The 22,580-nt window shown below is 40.8% G+C and overlaps 1 protein-coding gene across 1 annotated transcript; it reads right to left on the reverse strand.

Annotated features, from left to right (window-relative positions):
* Positions 1-12,311: 12,311 nt before the first annotated feature.
* Positions 12,312-17,345, reverse strand: LOC138225052 (tachylectin-2-like). The gene is made up of 4 exons (XM_069183781.1): positions 17,212-17,345; positions 14,404-15,256; positions 13,517-13,697; positions 12,312-12,811 (listed from the first exon to the last, which is right to left on the reverse strand). The coding sequence occupies exons 1-4, from the start codon at positions 17,213-17,215 to the stop codon at positions 12,614-12,616; spliced, it is 1,236 nt and encodes a 411-aa protein (XP_069039882.1). The 5' UTR covers positions 17,216-17,345; the 3' UTR covers positions 12,312-12,613.
* Between the last annotated feature and the right edge of the window lie 5,235 nt (positions 17,346-22,580).

Genomic DNA, 22,580 nt, shown 5'->3' on the forward strand with positions numbered 1-22,580 from the left:
AGATGCGGCAAGGGCGCCCACCTGAGCCCCCGTTGCGTTACAATATGTTGCTGTTGTGAATGCCTGTGAAGTGTATCTTATTTGCCGTGAGTTCTGGTTATCTTTCTCCCCCTCCTCCCTCTCTCCCTCAATTCAATTCAATTCAAGGTGTTTTATTTGCATGACAGATGGGTACAATCAGTGTTGGGTATGTATATTTTGATATTTACACCCTGCGCGGCACCGAGGGAGCGTCTGCATTTATAACTTAGTTTTTAAAATTAGTCAAGCAATATGAAGCATCTCCTTTTACTTTTAAGTCCCTTAAATACATTGAGCACAGCTTTCTCACCACTTAAGATTGCTTTTTGATACCATCCTTACACAAAGCAGAAACTTTCCGATGACTTACAGTACAAGTGGAAAGATTACAGATTTGAATCGTCTCATCGTTATACGTTTTAGGAACGTTTCATCTAAACAAACACCACAAAACGATTCTCGACACCTACAGTAGTTCACTGCTTTAAATACATCGAATTAAGAAAGTTATGTGTAGCACTTTAGATCTTTTTTTCTGAACCAGGGAAAATCTGATCATGTTTCTCTATAACAATAATAAAAAACGTTATTTTACATATCACCTTTAAAAGTGGTAGTACCTTTTTTAGTACTATATTTTTGTATTATATTCCCTATTAATCAAACTCTAAGAGTATGTATCGGCTTGGTCAGGTCTTTTTTCTCTATTTGAATTGTGGTTTACACATCGCACGACTTTAAAAGCTAGAAAGACAGGTTTCGATTCACATTAGCTGGCGAGCCTTGTTAACAAAAAAAAAAACAGACAATACCCATGGAGGGGGAGGTCAAGCCAGAGAGAGAGTTTTTTACCCTCTGTCTAAAAACCCAAATAACCCGGGGCAGAGACTCCGGGGGGATCATTGCGTGGTACAGAGCGGAGCTCAATCAATTCTTATGGAATGTGTTTTCTTTCTTCTTTTTTTCAGCATGGAATAAACCTGTTACTTGATTCATATGGATGCCCGGTTCCGCCGGGGATTCAAAACATTTTTTTTTTAATCGGGTATCGAAGGGAATAGGCAGTATAACCCTGTTCATGCACAAACTGTGGCATGTTACATTGATTTGGGTGTCTCCTCTTGCCAGAAAGCTCTAAATTGCATTTTGAGCACGGTTTTTGACTTTTTTGGGCGCGGACAGCACATACAAGGGTTAATGAACCGCGCCAAGAAATTTAAAATAGTATTCTTCAGCTGTGAGGGTAGGAGTGGACCGCAGCAGGCATAATCAGCAAACCAGGAAAACAAAGAACAGGACAGGTGAGATGTGTATCCAGAAACCGAGTGATCAGAAAAAGGAAATGGTGTCTTTCCCTGGCATTAGCTCATCGGTATGGTGTTAGTTTACCCTTACTTCGTGCGACTGGAAAAGAATTCGTGATCGGATCAACGAAATGCTTCGTAGAAGGAGGCGATATTTTCCTCTAGTCTAACCACAAACAAAACATTCCTGTTAGACAAGAGGAATTGAAAAAAAAACAATTTTGTCAATGGAAACCGGTGTGTGTGTCTCTCTCTGCTGGATGTCCCTCTCACTCTCTGCGGAATGAATAAAAGCATTTTATTAAAAACGCGTTTGCGTTTGTCTGGTATTTACTTTGGTCCCTTTTAATTGTTTTTCGATCTACTGTATTGCTTTGAGGTGCCACTTTTAAAGGTGACATGTAAAATAAAGTTTTTTATTATTGTTATAGAGAAACATGATCAGATTTTCCCTGGTTCAGAAAAAAAAGATCTAAAGTGCTACACATAACTTTCTTAATTCGATGTATCTAAAGCAGTGAACTACTGTAGGTGTAACATAACATTCAGAAATACAATCACGTATTTGACAAATAAAAACGATTACAATGTAATCCTTCCACGTTTGATCCCAAAATCCCAAGAAATATAAATCTTAACGGGTAGAAAGCTATGCTGAGTTGATTAAGATACTTAGAAGACAAAGATACTGTATCCATTTATGTTGCATTAGCCTGATTATGATTAAAAAATACATATAATTAAACACGCGTTTGCGATTTAAATCAGAACACGATTTAAATCAATATAAATGTTTATATTGTAACGCATACTGTCCAGCCTCTATTTCTCTATAAAAAATTACTCTATTGCACACACACTCAATAGAAGCAGGAAGCAGAAGCAGGGACCGTTGTCAGAAGGGAAGAAGGTGACTATTCATTGTTATCAAAAATGACTTAGAATCGATCATGTTGTGATATTTTGAAATCTAAAAGTCAATTGATTGTCCATAATATCGCTATTCTATTTTTTCGAAGAAATGTTTGTTAAAAGTAGAGTCCAGCACCAGCTGGATTCGAACACACAACAAATGAGTTGGTAAGCAGGCACGTAGACCAGTAGGCTACAGGGGGAATTGCATGAAGACAGAGGCGAAACAGCCCTACATAGCCCTGTTGCAGTACACGAATATAATCATAACGTTATTAAATTCTTTAGATACGCGATTCCATATTATATTAGCAGAAAAGCTTAAAACTACCACTTTTTCACACGCTATTTCACATGCTAGTTAAATACTTCGATGCTTGAAATGTTTAGGGAGAAATGGAATACCGGTGTGTATTTTTCCTTTAAAGTACCGATTCCTGGAATCTGACTGGCTGACACCCTTCTGAAGTGGTTCCATAAAATCTGGTATACGGAAAAGAAAGCATTGATAAAAAAAAGCCTGGATTCTCATGTATCTCATACAAGTATCTTTTAATACAGTCTTTGCTGTGCTCTTGAGGATCCTTGTGATATTTTGAGCTCTAGTTGAATGATAAGTGTCACATTTTAAATCATTTTTGTAGTTAGAAATTATGAAACGCCCTGTTAAAAGCAAGGGAGTTTTTATGCCCGTTGAAGTACAACAAAATGCCTGACAAAGTATGGCTTGGACAGATTCCAAGTGCTTATACAAATGTGCTAAAGAAATTATACTTTGAGTATACAGCTTGTCCAAAGTCATTCATTATTAATACTATTAGTAATATCTTCGGTAAAGGCTTTGATGCATAAATATTTCTGATAAAGGTAGGTTGTGTACTTTTGTCCAGCTGAGCAATCTTGCTTTCATAAAATATATACGCGATTCAATATTATATTCCCTTTTAATCAAATTCTAAAAGTATGCTTGTTGACTCCGGTATCTCTTTAGTTAAAGACTTCGATGCTTAAAATGTTTAGGGAGAAATGGAATACTGGTGTGTATTTTTTCTTTAAAGTACCAAGACCAGCCATATACTGTAAGTTTATGTTCCAAAATTAATATTGTTTATGGCCTTCACACACGTTACAGTATGCTCCTATTCTTTTTATGCTCAGCTACTAAGATTTCCCTTCAGTGGTAAAATTCAATATCTAGAACGGGCACAGCAAAGATGTTTACTGTAAGTCTTTCTACGACAGACCAACGGACCACGAGTGCCCCTGTCGGTCAACCAATCACATACTGCGGTGCCATGCGTCATCTTGCGTCACAATGCGCGACGCCACCTGCAGTACATGTCTGTAACGCGCACTTTGAATGGCATCTGTAGACCCTATGTGGCACAGCAGAATCCCTTAAAGGGTAAGGACCAAAACTATAGTTCGAACATACTTTTGAATACAAAGTTTTTATAACAAACCCATGGGAAATAACACTTTAATATTGTCTAAAACACAGTCTGAGGTCAAGGATATCAAGCAAATAGGATATCAGGATTTACAAGTTCAAATACAGGCATTAGACAAGTCCCTCCAAAACCAGACTTCAGCGATGTAACCCAAATATAGAGTCCCAAATCCCAAGACGAGCACTTCTCCATACGAAGGCATCTGTCACCATGAACGGATACAAGGCCATTCCCACGGGGTAAAACCAGGATCCAGAAAACCAGGAACTTCACAACCCAGGTAACTGGAGAAAGATTCACAAAGAATTCTGGAACCAGAATAACCGGGAGCCTATGCCGAAGATCCACAACGAGAAAACCGAAAGGATAAGTACTGGAGTATGTCCGAGTTTACAAGCTGACACCAAGGATGTTACAAATCTGACAATGCCTGGCACTAAAAGCAGGGTAAAACCTTATATTCAAGGAAGCGACCAGTAAACCAATTCTGATTGGCCACTGCATAATCAGCAACACTCAAAGAGTATTCTGACAATTAACACTTCCTGACAGATGACTCTTAATTATTTATCCAGAACTTAACTAACCAAGGTAAACCAGAAATTTATTTCATTATATCTCAGACTTAGTATAACTCAGGAAACACCCCAGTTCCTTTCTTTCTTTTGAGCTCTCTGAGAACTGCGAATGCTGATAAGAGCCAGGTGTTAATTACTAGATTCCTAAGAGAGTTCAATAGTCACATCCAATAACCATAACAATCAAATAAAAAAATTAACATATAATCTTATCTTGAAATACTATAAAATCAAAGTAAAGATTAAATCAGCTGAAAATTCTTTTGCTTGTTCAAAAATGTATTATTAATATCACCTAAATGAATGCAGATTGTTTCCTTTTTCTAAAGCTGTACCGTCTTTTCCCACGAGCTGTGTATTATTTTTGTGTGCACCCATCCCTCGATTTATAATACCTGCTTTATGAATTTTAGGTATAGCTTAGCATATTTTCAGACCTATTTTTGGCTTTTGGGAAAAACAAACAAACCAGGAAGCAGTCCAAAGTCCATTACCAGGAGGTCCATCCGAGACTAACACAGGAACAAGGAAGTAGGAAGATGGAACAGTAAAACCATAACAGAGCCGGGTGCTACGAGCCCTGGACCCAGATGGTCAGGACGCTGGGGAATAAGACCTGTCCTCGGGTTACCCGCGAGCCCAGGGAATAGGCAAACCTTGTGGAGCCCATCTTCCAATGCCAAGAACAGAGCTTCGGAGGCACAGGTTTAAATAATACACACGGAGCAAGGGGCAGGTGAAAGTAATAATCAAACTAAAATACAAAAAGAGTCAGAGCACACCCTAGAGGAGGGATGACGATCGTTACAATATTAAGCCTATGTAAGTTTTCCTCTATATCCTGGTGAGCCCTTCTTTCTAATAGAAAATGCTACTGATAAACCAAATCTGGTGTCTCTCTCAAAGATACTAGCTTGGGAGATCTATCTTAAAATAAATATTTTGGCTGTGGAACTGTTTTGCAGGTGCACAGAACACTTGCCTTGTCTTCAGCAAGAAACATCTTAACCTCAACTGTCTGACCAGGTTAGGACTTCAGCAGCAGACAATATGAGTGAGTATGTGGAGTCTTCTAGATTGGGTTGCCAATTTGACAGCTGCTCAGCGGTCATCTTGAACCTGGACTTGCTGTTGCAGTAATGCTTGAAAGAAGGGATGTCCCATCAAATGTCCCATCAAGGTCTTTTTAAAGTAGCAGCACCTGAACAACTGAGAGGTTACTAAGCCAGCTGGTTACCGGTTTAACCGGGTTAGAGAACGTGGTAAGGCTTACGGTTTAGAAGTAAGTTTACTTACTTTAAAGTAAGCTTTAGCCATTGAAGGTTAATGATTACCATCTTACAGTAGCTATCACTAGACTTGATATGTTTATTAACCATTAAGTGCTGCTCCTAGAAAAGGAGCACAAGCACCACTTGTTTTAACTTTCGCTTCACTTCCTTAAATGTTTCCCTACTTGGTTCACACTGGCACACCACTGTTGCTCAATCTTCTTGCAGCTCAGAGAAGGAAGTCAGCGGTCACTTGTACCAGGAGCACCACCATACTCCTCTCCTTGAGAGCTCCCTCTCATTTTTTTGTGAAATGATTTGCTTGATTTCCTCCCCTGTTAGCCTCTTGCTAACCAATCTATTGGTGATGGACTGGATTGTGAGAGGATGTCATTTTCCACTGATAGCAGGTAACACTCGAAAACGTGTTATAATGGATGTATTTTTTTAGGTTGTCTGATCACTTCCTTAACTGTGATCTAAATCATAGAAAGCATTACTGTGATGCAACCCATTGATCTTTCTGTCACGATTGTAGTCCCTCCTCCTTAAAGGCGCTGCGGGTCTTCCTCGTTTGCCTTATTTCCCACACCTGCCCCCTGTTCCAGTCTCCTTCCGTCTAATCTTTTGTTTGGATGGATCACCCGGCCATGGACTTTCGCTCAGTTTTGGATTTTCCTTTGGATTTCTTCTAGGATTCTTTGCCTCGGCCACACCTCCCCGGATCACCAGCACTCTATGGACACACCCCCCTGTTTTTATTCCCATCTCCTGTATGACTTTTCCCCCTGTGTTTTCTCACTATTCCGGATTATGTCGTTCGCATAGGAAAAGAACTGTTCGTTACACTTTCAATATTGAATGTATTCATAGGTGTTTTGTTTGGTGTGGAGAGCTCAGGATTGGCCCAGTTAACTTCAAAGAAAGCTTCTATTATCATGCTAAACATGTCGGAAATCTGAAAGGCTTCTCTCGCATCCTGTTCAGCCCGACCGGGATGATTTTTGCAGTCCTATGCAGGGTCTCCTCCAGTGAATCCGATGAAGACTGGCTGAAATGAAAAAAATTGGCAAAGGAGAATGGGATCAGTTTCATTCCCTCTTCATCCATCCAGAAGGCAGCCTCTGAGATGTGGTAAAAAGTGGTGAATTTTACATCAGTCCCCCACCTGAGAATGAGCACTTGTTCTGGAGGTACAGGGTTGCTACGAAGATCGGAACTGGAGGGTGGCAATTGCCTTTTCTGCTCTTTGACCCTGAGGGTATCCTGTATGCTGTGATGTCAGAAGAGAAGCTGGTTAAACGAAAACCTCCCACTCAAAAGGATTCTGACTGGCTCACTCATGCTGAAACTGTTGGAACTGGAGGCTGGGCAGAACTTGCCTATTTCATGGCCTACTCTCCTGTTGGCAATCTGTGGTATGTCTCCAAGGATGATGGGAAGATCTACTCTGCTCCACTGCCAAAGTTTGCCACCGATAACTGGCTTGAAAGAGCCCAGATACTCATTGGGTACAATCCCAATGAGTGCATTGGGTTCTCACTGGCATTGGGTACAATCACTACCAGATACTCACCTTCACGCAAGATAAAACCATTAGCAAAATCTTAAGCAAATGTGTAATGTGTTATTTATAAACAGAATTTGGGGATAGGTGTTTAATCTTTTAACAGTGTCAATACTGTTTCAGGAATTGTATTTAAGAAATTGAGAAAAGGGGTAATATTTGCTTGAAATATGTACAATTATTATAAATAATTGCAGCTCTGTTTATAATTAAAATGTATATACAGAATTAGATTCAACATATGGAAACATATGTACATAAATCTTACATACATACTGTACATACGGATGTTGGTGAAAAGAAGAGCTGTTTATTCGCACAGGGTCTTTTTCACTCTCCTGCTTCTCCACGGTTTCTCCCTTCCGATATCCGTGACAACGACTCCTTATTAAGACTTTCGTTATTGCTTACATTCGCAAAACAAGACATTCGACTTCCATTTTTACTACATTTAAGACATGAGCTCTAGTTTTCCACTGACCTACAGTATAGATGCCCCCTAGTATGTTTCCACTTGCCAGAGTTAAGAAGCTAAAAGACAAGCTTTTATAAAATGTATAACATTCCTTCCCACATGAGGAGATAAAAGTCTTAAAAATAAAAGTAATAATATCTCAGGAAAACTTTGAAATGATTTCAAAGGTACCTGTAATCAAGTCAATCTCACTTCAGGAGAACTGATTTACATATTAGTTATGTGTCCTGGCAGGTGGAAGAATTTAGAGAGAAGCCTGGCTTGTTTTTGCATGTGAAATTAGTGTGTGAAAAGTATAAAGTCTAAGCTGATAACAGACATTCACAATCAGAGAGGCTTCCACATTGAAGGATTCATCACCTGGATATTACTAAGAAAACAAATATTTGTATAGCCAACTGTTGTATATTTACCACAGTTACCAGTTCTAAATTTGGTATTTATTTTCAAACTATCTACTACTTAAACAGCTATTAACAATTGAGAAAAGTTATTAATTACTCTGAGGGTTTCAGTTTTTGTCATCCAAACATTTTGTCATCCTAACCAGTTCATCCAATTCAGGGTGAAACGAGAAAAGAGAACAATGCAGAATACACCCTGGGCGAGACACCAGTCCATCTCTGGGCATACACAGACACAAACACCCACACCAGGGCCAGGACTGTGGAAAAAAAAACAGAGCATCTGGAGAAAACCTATATGAACATGGGGAGAACATACAAACTCCACACAGGTGGCACCCTATACTAACCACTCCGCCACTGTGCCACACAGTATGCCACACTTGCTGATCTAAAAAATCATGCAACTGTACAGTACATGTATCGAGAGAGACAGTAACCATCAAACCAAATGTGTGTTTTCTCTGGGTACCCACTATTGTTAAACATACAGAAAAGAATATTAAAGTATTGAAGTATTGGCTTTAGTATTAGCCATACAGAACATTAAAGTGCCCCTTTTCCATTCAGCGGGTGCCTGAGCCGCTGTGTCCTATCTTCTGACAGTCGCCGTTGTGAATGTCTGTAGAGTGTATCTTATTTTTAGTACTATATTTTTGTATTATATTCCCTATTAATCAAACTCTAAGAGTATGCAAAGGAACAAGTAATAGGTTTATTCCATGCTGAAAAAAAGAAGAAAGAGAACACAACGTTTCGGCCGTGGAGCCTTCTTCAGGTGTGAGAGAGACAGGGCAGTAGGCAAAGGTAAAGTAGCGGGAGAACAAAGGTTGAGAGGGAGGAGGAGTGAGAGGCGGGAGCAGGGGACAGAAAGAGAGGCCAATCAAGAGGTGTGAAGTCAGAATGGGTGCAGAGAGGTGTGAAATGAAACTTCCAATGAATGGAGAAAATTTAAAAGAACATTAATCTGTCGTTAAGGGAAGGGAGAATGTGTGATCCTAGCTGCAGAATAATTTTAGTTTCGGTGGTCTTTCTGATGTATGAGTTCGGAAAACCGTCTTTGAGAACACAGACGGAGAGATTAGAGTGGTCGTGGCCGTCAGAGGTGAAATGAGAAACAATGGGCTTGGAGAGATCTTTAATCTTCACAGCCCTGACGTGTTCTCTGAAGCGGTCTCCGAGTCTCCTTCCTGTTTCCCCAATGTAGATGGCTGGGCATTTACTGCAAGAGATACAGTAAATAAGGTTGCTGGAGGTACAAGATGCTGTCTGGGTGATCCGGAATTGTCCTGAGGGGCCTTGAATGAGTGTGGTGGTGGCTGTGTACTTGCAGGTGATACAGCGAGCTCTTTTGCAAGGGAAAGTGCCTGGTGTGGATGGTTGCTGAGGGCGGTCAAGGGAGCTGTGAACAAGGAGGTTACGCAGATTAGGTGGTCGGCGATATGAGATGATAGGGCGATCAGAAAAGAGGGCCCCAATGGAGGGATCATCCTGTAGGATGGAAAAGTTCTGGTTAATGGTCCTGGGGATAGGAAGTGTGTTAGGGTGGTAAGGAAGCACCAAAGGAATGCGGTTGTTACGGCGGGAGTTCCTGATCGGGTTGATGGTCCGGGGGGTGTTTTTGGCTCGGGCAAGGGCCCTGTCAATCACACTGCTGGGGTATCCTCTGTTGATGAAAAATGAGTACATTTCGAGGGCTTGGTTTTCGAAGTCGATGTCGTCGCTGCATAATCGTCGTAACCTAAGGAACTGTGAAAAAGGAAGAGAGTTTTTAGTGTGGTTGGGGTGAAATGAGCTGTACAGCAGGTAGCTGTGTGAATCCGTGGGTTTGTAATAAACTGAAGTGGACAGTCGGGGGTAGTTGAGAGACAAGTGGATGTCTAGAAACGGAAGAGTGGTGGAAGATATGTTAACCGTATATTTGAGGGACGGGTGGAAGTTGGTGAAATGGTGCAGGAAGAATTCAAGCTGATCGTTGGAGCATGTGGCGGCACCGACGCAGTCATCAATATATCGTTTGTAGAGGTCAGGGACATAGCCAGTGTAGGAAGCGAAGAAGCGTTCTTCTACCCAGCCGACAAAAATGTTGGCATAGCTGGGTCCCATTCTGGTGCCCATGGCAACTCCACTGACCTGTTGGTAAAAAAGATTATTGAAAGAGAATGCGTTCAGTGTGAGGACCAGTTCTGCAAGGCGTACCAGGGTGTGGGTGGGTGGATCAAGCACTGTGCGTTTGTCCAGCGTGTGCTTGAGGGCTGTAAGGCCGTCATTATGGGGAATGACGGTGTACAGAGAGGTGATGTCCATGGTAAAAATGTGGCATTCAGTACCCTGAAATTGGAAATCATTGAAAAGTTGGAGCGCGTGGTTGGTGTCTTTGATGTATGAGGGAAGATGTTCAACCAGTGGTCTCATGAGGCTGTCGAGAAAGGCTGAGATGTAAGTAGTTGGACAGTTACATGCTGATACGATGGGGCGTCCAGGGGTGTCCGGTTTGTGGATTTTGGGGAGGAGGTAAAATTGAGATACCTGTGGGTGTTCCATGATGAGCCGGTTCGCCTCCTGGGGGAGCTCGTTGCTGTTGATAAGAAGGGAAATGGTGGATACCACTTCCTTTTGGTAGTCAGTGGTAGGGTCCTGTTGGAGAGGGAGGTAGGCAGAAGTGTCAGTTAGTTGTCTAGAGGCTTCAAAGATATATAGATCTTTACGCCACACCACAACAGCACCTCCTTTGTCCGCTGGTTTGATGACGATATCATCCCTGTTGCGGAGAGACTGGAGTGCCTGATTTTCTCCTTGGGTGAGGTTAGACCTATGTTTACTGGGTATAGAGAGTGCCTTGGGAGCTTGATTAGTGCATTGGTTGATAAAATAATCAACTGGTGGAAAACGGCCAGAGGAGGGAGTCCAACAGCTCTGTTTGGGATTAATGTTGTTAATGACATCAATAACCGGGTTGTTATCAGCTGCCTGTGAAGAGGAATTGTCGGCAAAATGTGCTCTGAGACGGATCCTGCGGTAAAAGCGGTTAAGGTCGACATTGGTCTGGGGGATGTCCAGCTTCCTGGGAACTGGTACAAAACTGAGCCCTTTGCTGAGGAGGGATCGCTCGTCCTGTGAAAGGGAAAGGTCAGAAGGTATGGTGACAACAAGGTTAGGGTTGGTGAGGGTGTCCGGGGTGTTGATGGTTTTCTTCTGTAGAAGATGACTGAGTTTTTTGTCCTTCTCTGTAGTGAGAAACTGGTAGAGTTTAGAGTTGAGAGATCTAATGAGGTTAGTTATGAAGGGAAGATGGTGTGGAGCTGTCAGCCGTAGAAATTCCTTAGCCTCTTTGATGTTGTTGTCGGAAAGGATAATCTGTTTTTTGAGGGAGAAAATGGTAGAGAGCATTAGTTTCCTAGAAAATTGTTTTAGAAGTCTCTGAGTGTTACTCTGGGTGTTATCAGAGTCATAAGAAAAGGTATTAAATTTAAGGCGAAATCCTTTAGGGATGATATTATGTCGACGACATCTGTAAAGGAATAGAAGGTGGTTAGAAAGCCTGGTCTTGGAACAGATAGCTGTGAAGAGACGGAATGCTGGTTTAGTGAGAGAAGCGGGCAAGTGGCCCAGGGAGGAAGAGAAGGTATGACGAAGAGATCTAGAAAAGGATTTGGAGGAAGGCATAGTGGGTCGCAGCAGCTGTAGGCGGTAGTAGTTCAGGTGGGTAGCTGCGTCAGCATGCGTAGGCTGCAAAGGAACAAGTAATAGGTTTATTCCATGCTGAAAAAAAGAAGAAAGAGAACACAACGTTTCGGCCGTGGAGCCTTCTTCAGGTGTGAGAGAGACAGGGCAGTAGGCAAAGGTAAAGTAGCGGGAGAACAAAGGTTGAGAGGGAGGAGGAGTGAGAGGCGGGAGCAGGGGACAGAAAGAGAGGCCAATCAAGAGGTGTGAAGTCAGAATGGGTGCAGAGAGGTGTGAAATGAAACTTCCAATGAATGGAGAAAATTTAAAAGAACAGTAATCTATCGTTAAGGGAAGGGAGAATGTGTGATCCTAGCTGCAGAATAATTTTAGTTTTGGTGGTCTTTCTGATGTATGAGTTCGGAACGCCGTCTTTGAGAACACAGACGGAGAGATTAGAGTGGTCGTGGCCGTCAGAGGTGAAATGACAAACAATGGGCTTGGAGAGATCTTTAATCTTCACAGCCCTGACGTGTTCTCTGAAGCGGTCTCCGAGTCTCCTTCCTGTTTCCCCAAGATTTCCTTTAGCTGTGGCAAAGCCACCTCTTGTGTTGTGCTGAGAAATAAAAAATAAATACAAAGATGCAATAACTAACCAGCCAAATATTTTATTGATGCTGCTGAAATACAATATATATCAGAGTCAGATTAAGCATCCAAAAGAAAGAATTCGATACATGTCATACTTCAAAATTGTGAAAATTCAGCATTTCATTAAAAGTACGAGGTAAAGAAAAGGATTTCTACCACAAGATACTCAAAAAAATACTTTTGAATATATATTTCAGATAAATGGTATGCTGCAAAAGACCAGAGTATGAAAAGCCCAAAGCATTAATTGCATCATTTTTAGCAATTACCCATAATGTATTCTGAAAAATACTCTTCATACAGGTGTCGGCCTGAGCTACTTTGAGAGGTCAAGGATTTCTTCCTTTATTCCCACTCTGGACATCCATCTTCCAGTAATAGTGGTTTCATATCCAAAGACTGTGATCACCTTTGCTGTATAAGGAACATCCAGGGTTCTCTTCTGAACAACAGCCTTGAATCTCACTGCCTTCCCAGGGGGCACTGTGGCGGTCAAGGTAGATGATTCTACAACCTTCAGAGACAAAACAGCAAAGCATACTGCCATTCTGGAAATGGAATTACCAAGACATTGGGGAATAACAATTTTAACATGTTATCAGTGGCAGTGATCTATGTAGAGTCCATTGTGGAGAAGGAAGAACGTTCAGGATTTGTTGGTGGATTAGTATGGTGAAGATAAGTGATGGATACTATCAGGTGAATCAACTGAATATTTAACTCAGCTGTTTACATGGGCTGTCGGAGGACTAAGCTTTATATTTAATATAGACTTGGAAAAGGCAGGGGATACAGGTATAAGGCACACTTAAGAGAGGTTAACACCATGTGATGGTATTCTACCAGCTGTAGATGAGATGCTATTCATTTACATAAATACATAATGTATAGAATATAATGTATAGAAGATACTATCATGGGAAAAGAGTGCAGAGAGTAAACAGAGGAAAAAGGAGTAGAAATAGCTGACACACAAATGACTGGGAGTTGCAGAGAGGGGAACATGATGGGTAAATGCACTGAGAGCTGAGAACTGGAGGTACTTTTTACAAAACAAAAATGACATTTGTTAGGACCAAAGCTAATATCAAAGGTTCAGGCACAGGGCTGAAACATTTTTGTCTATCCCCAATCTGTCTCTGCTTCATATCTGAATTCATTATATACAGACCTTTATATACACCCCTCTCAGTAATCCAGGTTTTCTATCTTAACTTACCTGTTTCCTTTCCGTCTCTGTAAAGCTCCAGGTATGACTTGTACTGACATCCACGGTGACTGTAGTTTCATTCTCCGCGATCACTGGGATTCCAGCCTTGAAGGTTGTCGATGCCCCAACTGCCACAGTAAATCCATGCTCATGGGAAAAGGAGCTTTCCAGAGTAAAAGTCTCAGAAAACCTAGCCAGTTGAAAATACAATAGTTTCCTTTGGTAAATAAAATATCCACCTATCTCAGGGGAGCCAGAGCCTATCCCAACACACAATATGCCCTGGATGGGATTCCAGTCCATCACTGGGCACACTCAGACACAATCAGACTCCACTCACAAGCTACACACAGGTCTGGAATTAAACCCAGGGCACTGGCACTCATTCTAACCACTGCACCACCATGCCAACCTGTTTCCTTTGCCATTCTTTCAGATCAAGATGTACAATATTACTAGTAAAAGACATTAAACATTATATTAAAGAAAGAATCCAGGAACTATGCTTGAATTCTTAAGAACAGAGCTGGAGCCTTACCAACTCTGGATATATAGGAATTTGGGAGGAAGAGAATGAAAATTTAACAAGAGGCTTGTGAGGGAATTTCATTCCAATTTAGACATTCAAATAAGATAGTGGTCTGAAGAGACCTTGAAATACAGATTTTCTCTCTTAATGCTGGCTTACCAGGAAGATGGGTTCAGGCAAGATGGTAGATGTGACCTCAGAGAGCTATAGGGGAATGCCATACTTCCTCATTCACCTGACCAGCTGCTAGAAATCAATTGGTCAAAGAGGATACAAAACTAGGAAACTAAAGCTTCCAAGAGGTGAGTGCACCCTGTGTAGGAAAGTCAGTTTGCACCACAAAAAGCACCAAATGTGATCAACTTACTGGAAAGTGGCAGTGTAGGGAACAGTGCCTGCAGTGTTGTCACAGTCATGTTGCTCAACGGTCAGAGGGACATTGGAAACAATCTGTGCAATGTTGACTTCAAAATCCAAGCTTAAGATTTTTTTAATGGTTTTATCTTGCGTGAAGGCGAGTATCTGGTAGAGATTGTATCCAAAGCCAAGGTTCTGGGCTCTTCCAATCCAGTTATCAGTGGCAAACTCTGGCGGTGGGGCAGAGTAGATCTTCCCTTCATCCTTGGAGACACACCACAGATTGCCATCAGGAGAGAAGGCCATGAAATGGGTAAGTTCTGCCCAGCCTTCAGTTCCAACAGTCTCACTATTGTCATACCACTTATAGTCCGGGTCACTTGGAGGTTTTCCTTTAACCAGCTTCCCTTCTGATGTCACAGCATACAGGATACCCTCAGGGTCAAAGAACAGAGAAGGGAAAAGCCACCCTCCAGTTCCTATCTTTGTAGCAGCCCTGTACCTCCAGGACACATACTCATGCTCAGGAGGGGGACCCTTGTAAAAGTCCCCACTTTTTGTCACAGCATAGAGGCTGCCATCTGGATGGAAGAAGAGGGAGTGAAACTGATCCCATTCTCCTTTGCCAACACACTTTGCTTTAGTGGTCAGCCAGTCTTCATCAGGATTCACTGGAGGAGAACCTGTATAGATGTCTGCATTACGGACTGCGAACATTATCCCGGTCGGACTGAACAGAATGTGGGAGAAACCTTTTAGATTTCCAACATGTTTTGCATGGTCATGATAACTTTCATTGTAGTCAACTGGGGGTAATCCCATCTGGGCAGATCCTGAGCTCTCCACACCAAACAGCAACACACCTATGAATATATAAATATATCAAATATTGAAAAATATGATTTCATCTGATTGCTGCCTTTGCAAAAAGGTTTCAGACTACTATTCATCACACCTAATAAAATGCTCACACACAACAGATCAGTACATCAACAGATAAAAACTGGTGATCTTGGACTGTAATCTGGGTACACATGCAGTAAAGAACTCTCAGGAGAGCAAACTCAGTCAGATAGCATGTTTTTTAAAAAAAAACGATGGTCTATCTCTGGATCACAAATGCTTCATAATAAATTCTCAAGATTCTGTATGCCCTCTCCATACCCCAATTCCAGTGTGCCAAAGAAACCCCAGAGGCACTGCTTTTCTCTTAAATGCAGTAGATCCTCCTGCTCTATTCCCTCTAGCTATAGAGATGCTGCTGTGATGAGAGTCACCTTCCAGCTCAAACCGTTTAAAGTGTAGACCTTCAAAAAATATGAAGTTCAATTATAAATCTTCATTAAACATCATCCCTTCCTAGATCAGGAATACAATTACAGGTTTTCAGTACTAACCAGGGTTTGACCAACAAATTCAACTCGATACAATTTGATACAATTCTAAAAGTAGGTCTGTAACTGAAGCTTTGGATTTTGGATTTTGTCTGGTTTTTGCTTGATTGTGCCAAGCTCTAGAGAACAAGGAGAACAAGGCGACCAACCCACACAACTGGCACACAACTGGCAGTTACGTAGGCAGTGAAACCAGAATGAGCAGAATCAGCAGTCAGGGTCAGAAGTGTGGTGATGCTGATAGTAGAAAACCTAAAGAGGCAATCGGCTCAAAGCAAAAATTCAGTATGATTAAGCACTACAAGAACAATGAGTGACACTGTCTGTGCTACCAGTGTGAGCTTAGTGAAAAGCTTAACGTTGCACAAAGTGCTTAATAAGTATGGTCATCCCCGTTACTGCAACCATTCACTCAAGATTCAGCTTATGAGTATTAGAATTTTGTTTTCCTTCTAAACTAAAAGGTTCCAAAGGTTTGTGATACAGTATTTATGTACAAAAGTGTTGAAACTGGTTCAGACAAACATCTGTACTTATGTCACGCCCTCATCCCACCACATTCCCAAATGAAAGCGCACTCGTACTAATTACACTCCAGCCCTGAGCACTTCTGCCAAACGACACCGCTCCTGCCAATCAGCCAACCATGACACTCCATCAATCAGCGCACCTTCCTCCTCTCACAACACTTAAACCCTCCAGAACCCTCTGCTCTTGACCTGGTATTGGTTGCCCTTTGGAGTGCCTACCTTGCCTTCATCTTCTAAACCACTATATGGGTACAGAGCAACATACAGATTCTGCTAGCAGACTCCATCACAGGAAACTTGTGTCTGATTGAAGGGATTATAATTGAATCTTCAAAGCAGCAATGAACAATCCTCATCCTGGAGGGCTGGTGTGTCTGTGAGGTTGCACTACAACTTGGCTCTTAAAGAGCTAAAGCAGCTGGTTACTTGTTTAACTAGGTCAATTTAACTGCTTCTCTCAGCTCTCCAGGTGCTGCTGCTTTAAATAGACCTTAACCTGCAGACCTACCGATCCTCCAGGACCAGGATCGGACACCCCTGCTTTAGAGTGTTACTGCAATACTGAGTCCAGTTTCAAGACTCTGCTGAGCAGCTTACATCTGATTCCTGACACTGAATCAGTCTAGGAGCTGATGATACCTCAGGTAGCCAAACAGCAGATCTGCAAAACAGCATTGTTTTTCAGCACACTCACTCATATTGTCTAGTGCTGAAGCTTTAGCCTGATCACACATGGTTGAGAATACATAGACCTTGAATACCTGCAGACACACCAACCTTCCAGGAACAGGATTAAAGTGTGACTGCGACACCAAGTTGAGTTTCATGATCAATTGAGTTGTTGACAGCTGAGTCTCCACCCGTGAGCTCACTATCAGTTCTCAAGATACTCACTCATATTGCCTGATGCTGAAGTCCTGTGAGGGTGATGGGACACGGTTTGTGTTTTAAGATGTTTCTTGCTGAAGATGAGGTAAAGTGCGTTTCTGCAAAAACAGAATTCAAGAACCAAAATACGTAGTTATTTTAAGACTTCTTATTCCCTTGCATGAACTTATAAATCTCCCCATCTTATAAGAACATGTTACTTTAACAATACTATATGAAAAAGTCCATGAACAATGTTTGTGTTATACAAAAAATATTCAACAACCAAAATAATTTTATTTCTTATCTGCAGGAACATATTTCCTATAAAACCCCACAACTTACAATAATGAATGTTACATCTATGATTAACACATGTATATATACAGTATGTATACAAGTGCATTCTAGGTTTTAATTTAAGACATCACACACCAGATGGGTTTTGTCAATATCAACTGTTTTGGTAAACAGACCAATCGCTGGAGTAACTAGATGATATGAGGCTTCATTTGCAGGGGAAAATGACTAAAAGCTAAATTTAAGGGAATATAGACAAAATGAGATTTTAAAAGACAGAATTGAGGTAAAGGCAGGTGCAGTGCAGGGAAGGCAAAACAAGTGAACAGAAACACACCCCCACCTCCCTACTGGACCCACAAACACCTCTTCCAGCAGCAGCCTTAGCTTTCCCAGGAGTCTCCCACCCAGGTACTGGCCAGGCTCACACTGCTGAGCTATGAGCTGCACAGTGACATAGCTGCTGGGTGTATTTGAGATTGTGAAATTCAAGATATGTGGCACATGTGCTGTGTTACGCAAACTTTGTTTAGACTCAATTCAGTGAATACTTGTTTTTAAAATTTAACCTCTGTCACCTCTAAGTGTTCAGTTTGAATAATCAATCTTTGATTAATAATATTCATACATTATAATAAATGATTTGTATACACAAACATTACATGTTTTTACATCATGTCATATTTCTTTTTATAGAAAGAAAACCTCTTCCACATTGCAGTAGGTTCCCTCCCTCCTCCCCAACATCAGCAATTTCTCAGAATTGGCTCCGCTCATTCATCTGAAGTGAGGGAGATTGCAACAGTGCTAATTTTCAAGCAACAGTTATCTCCTCAGCCTGGCGAGTTAAAGCTCAAGTACTAAGCTATCTGGTTATATTTTATCCAGCTTGTTCATAATTGTTAGAACTGGACTGAACAGTTGGACCTTTATTTGTAATAATATCTCAGGAAAACTTTGAAATGATTTCAAAGGTACCTGTAATCAAGTCAATCTCACTTCAGGAGAACTGATTTACATATTAGTTATGTGTCCTGGCAGGTGGAAGAATTTAGAGAGAAGCCTGGCTTGTTTTTGCATGTGAAATTAGTGTGTGAAAAGTATAAAGTCTAAGCTGATAACAGACATTCACAATCAGAGAGGCTTCCACATTGAAGGATTCATCACCTGGATATTACTAAGAAAACAAATATTTGTATAGCCAACTGTTGTATATTTACCACAGTTACCAGTTCTAAATTTGGTATTTATTTTCAAACTATCTACTACTTAAACAGCTATTAACAATTGAGAAAAGTTATTAATTACTCTGAGGGTTTCAGTTTTTGTCATCCAAACATTTTGTCATCCTAACCAGTTCATCCAATTCAGGGTGAAACGAGAAAAGAGAACAATGCAGAATACACCCTGGGCGAGACACCAGTCCATCTCTGGGCATACACAGACACAAACACCCACACCAGGGCCAGGACTGTGGAAAAAAAAACAGAGCATCTGGAGAAAACCTATATGAACATGGGGAGAACATACAAACTCCACACAGGTGGCACCCTATACTAACCACTCCGCCACTGTGCCACACAGTATGCCACACTTGCTGATCTAAAAAATCACGCAACTGTACAGTACATGTATCGAGAGAGACAGTAACCATCAAACCAAATCACAAAAATATGGAGCAGTTGTCCACATATATACATAAAATATAGTTTTAAACATTTGAAGGTATTGTCACAGTGAAGATCCAAACATTAACAAGTCAGATATGAATTTTAATAACTCATACAATAAATGCAATGCATGGTCACCGCGAAGCAATACTGTATTCTTTTATTTGTCACGTCTCACAACACATCCAGCTTTCGTGTTATTTCATATACCTGAGAACAAAATGGTCCTGGACAAAAAAATACTAATTAAATGTAGTTTATATTAAGCCATTTGTTTTTCAATATAAAGCTTTAGATTTAAAAAAATATTTTTTTGCACTTTTTAAAAACAATCTAATTACCAGAACAGTGTGTAAAATGAGGATGACTTGAAGTAAGTTCGGTGTGTTTTGACTTCCCAAAATGATATCCATTTCAATGCTTTTCTAACTCATTGCTTTGCCATGGTATTTCCACACAAAAGCAATGATCCAGTAAATTTAAAAGAGCTTGCAGCTCTGGCTGTTATATCAGTAGGTTCTGTAAAGGATAATGTTCATTATGTTACCCCACTATTATTATTACATAATGTGCCTTTAATTAGCAATGTACACTTCTGTTGAACAGTTTGTACAATTTCCATACTAAGGAAGAATTATGAGCACTGCCTTTTTGTGTTTTTAAAATTGAAATTTGGAAAAAAAACATAGAGGCAAAGAACTGTTTGACAAAGTCACATTACATACACATACAGTACAGAACACATACTGTACTACGTAATTGCAAGCATAAGCTTAAAAGAAATCTTCCCCTGATTCCACAATCTTGTGTCAACGTTTTTGGCATAGTGGACATGTTGTGTGGAATGAGACCATTCGTACCCAGTCCATAGATTGGACATGCACAGACTGTGTGTAAGTGCTGATCTTAAATGGAAAGGTTACTGTTAGATTTTTTTGTTTAAATGTATAAAACCCTCACATGGCTTTGGTAAAGTTTATAATTAAGCTACTTCATTTGTTTCAAAATTGTCCACTTCTTTTAAAAGATATGAGCAAGTCTCTTTAAGGGAGGAGGCCCCTTGGAAAGAAGGAGCTACAGTATAAGAGGGACTGGGAGAGGGCAGTAGAGGGATGGTGCCTTGCTGGCAAGGTGGGCTGAGGTGCTTTAGTGAGGCTTTTTTTGATGATCAGTTTGAAGGCAATAAATCCAGTTTTGTTTGCGTTTGAAGACTGCTGTTTTGGGAGTGTATTTTTTTAAGCCAAACCTAGTTGCTTGGCCGGTGACATTCCCTGCAAATAAAGCCTCATAATATTTTGTTACCCCAGCGCTTGGCCTGTTTACCAAAACAATTGATATTGACGAAACCCATCTGGTGTGTGATGTCTTAAATTAACACTTACTGTAGAATGCACTTTATATATACTGTATATTGTAATGACTAGGGGTTTGTTCAGGATAAAGGACAAGAGGAGACAGTGTAGGCACACAAGCACCTGCCTTTATTCTCTTTTTCAAAACCAAAAACCCACACCAGGATTTACACACACATTAGGGGACAGACGGAACTTATGGGACACTAAGCTTCAGAGAACACTTTAGTTAACACAGATCTATTTACCGGTGCCAAAAACACCAAAGGGGATGACTTTGTGCCGCATATGATGCCAAGCCCAGAGGTAGATTAAAGAGTGGAAATTTTAGAGTTTAGTAACATGGAGGAAAACGGTCAACCTGGAGCCTGAGACACGGTTAGCAGCAGGTCAGGAATAAGTAGATAAAACACCATTTGACTGCAACTGATAGGATGAAAAAAGGCATGGAGACCCAGCAGGTGAGGTTAGGGCAGCTCAGAGGTCCTTTCACCCGAATGCTGTGTAACTTCACTGATGACCTCTGAAACAGCTCAGAAACAACAAAAGAAGATTTTAGTGCCTTCAAAGGTATCTTCTCAAAGTGCATTACAGGAAAAGCAAAAGAAAGCAAAAACAAATATAGAAGATAACAAAATCAGTATAAAGAAAGGAGCAGATACTGACATCGATTGCGTTTAAAAGCTTTCTGAAGAAGAAGGTTTTGACTGGATTTGAATGTGTTCAGGTAGGTGACTCTCTGATTTGGAGATAGTATTCTAGAGCTTTGGGGCGCAGCCGAAGAGAAGAGAAGGACTTATCACCCAGAGTCTAGTCTAGCTTGGGGGACAAACAGGAGATCAGAATCAGATGAACAAAGCGAAGTGGGGACAAGGAGGGTAATACGTCAGAAACACACTGAGGTGCCAAGCCATGTAGAGCTTTATAGGTGATCATAAAGATTTTCAAGTCAATATGATACCTTACAGGAAGCCAGTGCAAGGACTCCAGGACAGGAGTAATGTGATCACTTGCGCATGGTCTGGTCAGGATCCTTGCAGCTGAATTCTGGACATACTGGAGTTAAATGCTTTTTTTCTAAACAAGTGAGATGATGCCTTTTCAGCCCACTGAGCTCATTTGTTTCTGCTACTTCCTAGAAGGGGGATGTGAGTTCTCTGAATTTTACTACCAACTGATCTCATCTCTTACATTTTTAAGTGCATTCCAGTGCCTCTGGCAAAGTTACTCAATCCTTAAAGATCTCATAATGCTGGCTTTGTTCCACTTAAACACCTTATATGAAAGACGAAATTCTTTATGATCTTCATTCCACTTTATTTTTGAAAACATATTAAGCACCTTTTTCTACCTGTGTAGTTTCAGACAGAGAATGCAAAAATATATTTGAATGCATTCATCGAACAGAAAACACTGTTTAATCTAAGAATTAGCTAGTTTTATGATAATTTGGACCTAGGTTACAAGCAAGCCGAACCTCCTTGCTTTGACACTGACCCCGTGCGAACGAGATCGGGACGGATCTCTATCAGACCAGCAGCCAATCTTTTTCTCAATCTGCTCACTAGGCAGGTTATTTAAGGCAGCTTTGTCTGCAAGATCAATGTTCCGACTTTGAGCTACCTGAGTGAATGTGCCTACTTGATCTAGGCACATAAACCATCCTTTTCCCAGTCATTTTGTGAGCACTGATCCAGCAGAGACAAGCCCTCATTCCGGCAAACTACTGCCAGCTTTCCGAAGTCATAATCCACTGATCTCTGCCTTTTTCCAACTGGCTCAGCTGAACTATACTTTAGCTTTTGATTTAATATACTGTTTCAAAATTGTGCATACGTGTATCTTTTGTGTGTTTTATTATGCAGTCCCTTGAGATTATGTACCCTTAAACATTCTGTATTAAATACTACTACTTAATAATAATTGTTGTTTTAAAAATCCTCTGCAACTAACCATGTACAATATAAACACTGATTTCATCATCATTTAAGATTATCATCTTGGGATCTTGGCAACTTAAACTTAAACAGGTATTCTTAAACTTCATTTCTACTTAAATTCAGCTGTTATTATT

Source organism: Lepisosteus oculatus, chromosome 25, assembly GCF_040954835.1.
Source record: "Lepisosteus oculatus isolate fLepOcu1 chromosome 25, fLepOcu1.hap2, whole genome shotgun sequence".
In the NCBI taxonomy this organism is placed as follows: Eukaryota; Metazoa; Chordata; class Actinopteri; order Semionotiformes; family Lepisosteidae; genus Lepisosteus; species Lepisosteus oculatus.

Coding starts and splice junctions, on each gene's coding strand:
- LOC138225052 (XM_069183781.1), bottom strand. Junction 13,698..14,403: donor CCCTACACTGCCACTTTCCA/GTAAGTTGATCA, acceptor TCAACTGGCTAG/GTTTTCTGAGACTTTTACTC. Junction 12,812..13,516: donor CAGAGACGGAAAGGAAACAG/GTAAGTTAAGAT, acceptor TTGTCTCTGAAG/GTTGTAGAATCATCTACCTT.